This window comes from Mandrillus leucophaeus, unplaced genomic scaffold, assembly GCF_000951045.1.
Source record: "Mandrillus leucophaeus isolate KB7577 unplaced genomic scaffold, Mleu.le_1.0 Scaffold52, whole genome shotgun sequence".
In the NCBI taxonomy this organism is placed as follows: Eukaryota; Metazoa; Chordata; class Mammalia; order Primates; family Cercopithecidae; genus Mandrillus; species Mandrillus leucophaeus.
Window position 1 is genome coordinate 3,447,636 of NW_012105586.1, and position 3,432 is coordinate 3,451,067.

Below are 3,432 nucleotides of genomic sequence, written 5' to 3' on the forward strand. Positions count from 1 at the left end.
AGCCAGGATGGTCTCGATCTCCTGACCTCGTGATCCGCCCGTCTTGGCCTCCCAAAGTGCTGGGATTACAGGCTTGAGCCACCGCGCCCGGCCTAATCATTACTTTGTTTATGTTTATTTATTTTTTATTTTTTGAGACGGAGTCTCGTTCTGTTGCCCAGGCTGGAGTGGAGTGGTGCCATCTAGACTCACTGCAAGCTCCTCCTGCTGGGTTCAAGCAATTCTTCTGCCTCAGCCTCCTGAGTAGCTGGGATTACAGGCGCCTGTCACCAAGCCCAGCTAATTTTTGTATTCTTAGTAGAGACGAGGTTTCACCACGTTGGCCAGGCTGGTCTTGAACTGCTGACTTCAAGTGATCCACCCGCTTCAGCCTCCCAAAGTGTTGGGATTACAGGCGTGAGCCACCGTGACCAGCCAGTTTTTTTTTTTTTTTAAACAGGGTCTCATTCTGTCGCCCAGGCTGGAGTGCAGTGGCACAGTCTCGGCTCACTGAAACCACCTCCTCCGGGGTTCAAGCGATTCTCCTGCTTCAGTTTCCCCAGTAGCTGGGATTAGAGGTGCCCGCCACCACAACCCGTAATTTTTTAATTTTAATAGAGGCGGAGTTTCACCATGTTGCCCAGGCTTGTCTCGCACTCGTAATCTCAAGTGATCCACCCACCTTGGCCTCCCAAAGTGCTGAGATTACAGGTGTGAGCCACCAGGCCCGGCCTAATCGTTACTCTTTTGGCGTGTGTCCCTCCAATTACACACAATTCACACATGTGAGCAAGTATATACTACTGTATGTAGAAAGGGGGGTAATTTTATGTGGTAATACACACACCCCAAACTGGGATAATGATGTACATTACCATTTTGTGAACTAAAAATCATGTATTTTTTTCTTGGAGACAGGGTCTTGCCCTGTCGCCCAGGCTGGAGTGCAGTGGCTTAATCATAGCTCATATGACACACCCTCAAACTCCTGGGCTCAAGTGATCCTCCTGTCTCAGCCTCCTGAGTAGCTCGGACTACAGGCACGTGCCACATACCCAGCTCCTTTTAAATTTTTGCTAGAGATGGGGTCTCACTATGTTGCCCAGGCTGCCCTGGCCTAAGTGCTGGGATTACAGGTGTGAGCCACCATGCCCAGTGAGCTTTAGAAAGACTTCCAAGTCTTTCTCAATACTTCAACTTATTAAAAGGATCAGAAGAATAAGCTGAATTTCTTGTTTTGGAGACAAGGTCTCTATCACCCAGGCTGTAGTGCAGTGGTATGATCATAGCTCACTACAACCTCATCCTCCCAGGCTCAAGCGATCCTTCTGCTTCAGCCTCCAGAATAGCTGAGACCATACCACCAAGCCCAGCCAATTTACCTTTTGTAGACAGGGTTTTGCTGTTGCCCAGGCTGGTCTTGAACTCCTGGTCTCAAGTGACCTTCCCACCTTGGCCTCCCAAAATGCTGATTACAGGTTTGAACCACCAAGCCTGGGTCCTCCAATCTTACTGTCGTGTCCTTTTCTACCCTTATTGCCTTGTGAATTGCAAGCTTTTACATCCAACCAGCCTGTACCGTGTCGCGTGCTATTCTGCTGCAGACCTTTCTTATATTGACGTGAGGGTGCTAAGGAGCTCCGGTGGTTTCAAATTCCCTTTCTCCAGGAAAGGTAGCACACCTCTTCCTCCGCATGGACCACTCCCCCTCAGTTCAGCCATTTAGTTGCCTTCCCCCTCAGCCTCCCAATAATTGGGACAAAAGGCACGTGCCACCATGCTCGACTTTTTAATCTCTTGTAGAGAGGGGGTCTTGCCGTGTTGCCCAGGCTGGTCTCAAACTCCTGGGCTCAAGGGATTTGCCTGCCTCAGTCTCCCAAAGGTGCTTCTCCAGACCTTTGGAAAGTTAGCATTGAAATGATCAATGCATTCCTCCCTCCCATGCTTCTTTCTTAGTTGTTGACTGTGGCCCTCCTGATGATCTACCCAGTGGCCGAGTGGAGTACATCACAGGTCCTGAAGTGACCACCTACAAAGCTGTGATTCAGTACAGCTGTGAAGAGACCTTCTACACAATGAAAGTGAATGATGGTATGCATATTGTTCAAAGTTGGGGGTGGGCAATACTTGGAACTTAAGCCCCCATGGTCTGAAAATAAACTTTAACCAACATTTTTGGCTAAGGCTAACAAAAGATTAAAAGTCACTTCTCCCATCCGCTAAGTGAAATATTATAGCTAAAGTGACTTTAATGTCAATTTGCAAAAATCTGAAAACGGATCTAGTAAATGACTACTACAAACACACAATATATTCCAAATGGTTTAATTTAACAAGTCAAAACCTTATCATTAAGCACTTGAGATCTTGATACATATTCAAGTTACACATCTAAAAGGTTTCCACTTTGCAAGCAAACATGGTAATGCAGAGACCTCCTATTTATGAAATCATGTAAAATGGTTCTTCAGACACCTCTATTTCCCACGGATGCTCAAGAATCGACATTTTTCAAGGGGGTATTCAAGCAAATGACAACCATCTTATACATGCAGTTAAACATTTTTGCTTTTCCAATGATTTGCAGGTAAATATGTGTGTGAGGCTGATGGATTCTGGACGAGCTCCAAAGGAGAAAGATCACCGCCAGTCTGTGAGCCTGGTAATGGACACATTTATACAAGAGATTGGTAATTGATGGAAAGTAGAACTGGGTAGGAGGCAGTAAGGAGAGCTTTAGCTGTGGTAGGCAGAAATGTAACTTCAGCACTTGGCTCTTAGGCTAAGTTATTATTTCCAAATAGTATGTTCTCATTACCCCCTTTCCATATAGAGAGGTTGTTAGGTGCTGACTGCATCAGTCATTTATTTTTGACCTTATAACTAGGCAAGCATAAAAAACTAAATGATTTTTAGGCCAGGTGTGGCTCATGCCTGTAATCCCAGCACTTTGGGAGGCCGAGGCAGGTGGGTCACCTGAGGCTGGGAGTTTGAGACCACGCTGACCAGCATGGAGAAATCCCGTCTCTACTAAAAATACAAAATTAGCCGGGCGTAGTGGTACATGCCTGTAATCCCAGCTACTTGAGAGGCTGAAGCAGGAGAATCGCTTGAACCCGGGAGGTAGAGGTTGCAATGAGCTGAGATCGCACCATTATACTCCAGTCTGGGCAACAGTAGTGATATTCCATATCAAAAAAAAAAAAAAAAAAAAATTTTTAAAATTATCTTGAACAATTTATACATTTATAAATATGAGTTCTTCTGTTGAGTTACTATTCTATGTTAAAATGCTATTAAAACCCAAAGCTAATAATTTCCCGAAGCAATTGTTTTCAACATCTAGTTTTTAAACATCAATGCAATCTGCCTTTTAATAGCGCTTTTTAAATTTTTTTAAACCAGAATTGGCTCCAAAGATAATAGTTGAGTAGAATGATTTTTTTTTTTTTT

The 3,432-nt window shown here is 44.7% G+C and overlaps 1 protein-coding gene across 1 annotated transcript in view; it reads left to right on the top strand.

The window, feature by feature from the left end:
• MASP2 (mannan-binding lectin serine peptidase 2) overlaps window positions 1-3,432 on the top strand; it is a 21,925-nt gene that overhangs the window by 15,156 nt on the left and 3,337 nt on the right. Inside the window, exons 9-10 of the mRNA XM_011996608.1 lie at window positions 1,936-2,070; window positions 2,567-2,641. Coding sequence (XP_011851998.1) covers window positions 1,936-2,070; window positions 2,567-2,641 — 210 coding nt within the window. The remainder of the gene's footprint in view (window positions 1-1,935; window positions 2,071-2,566; window positions 2,642-3,432) is intronic.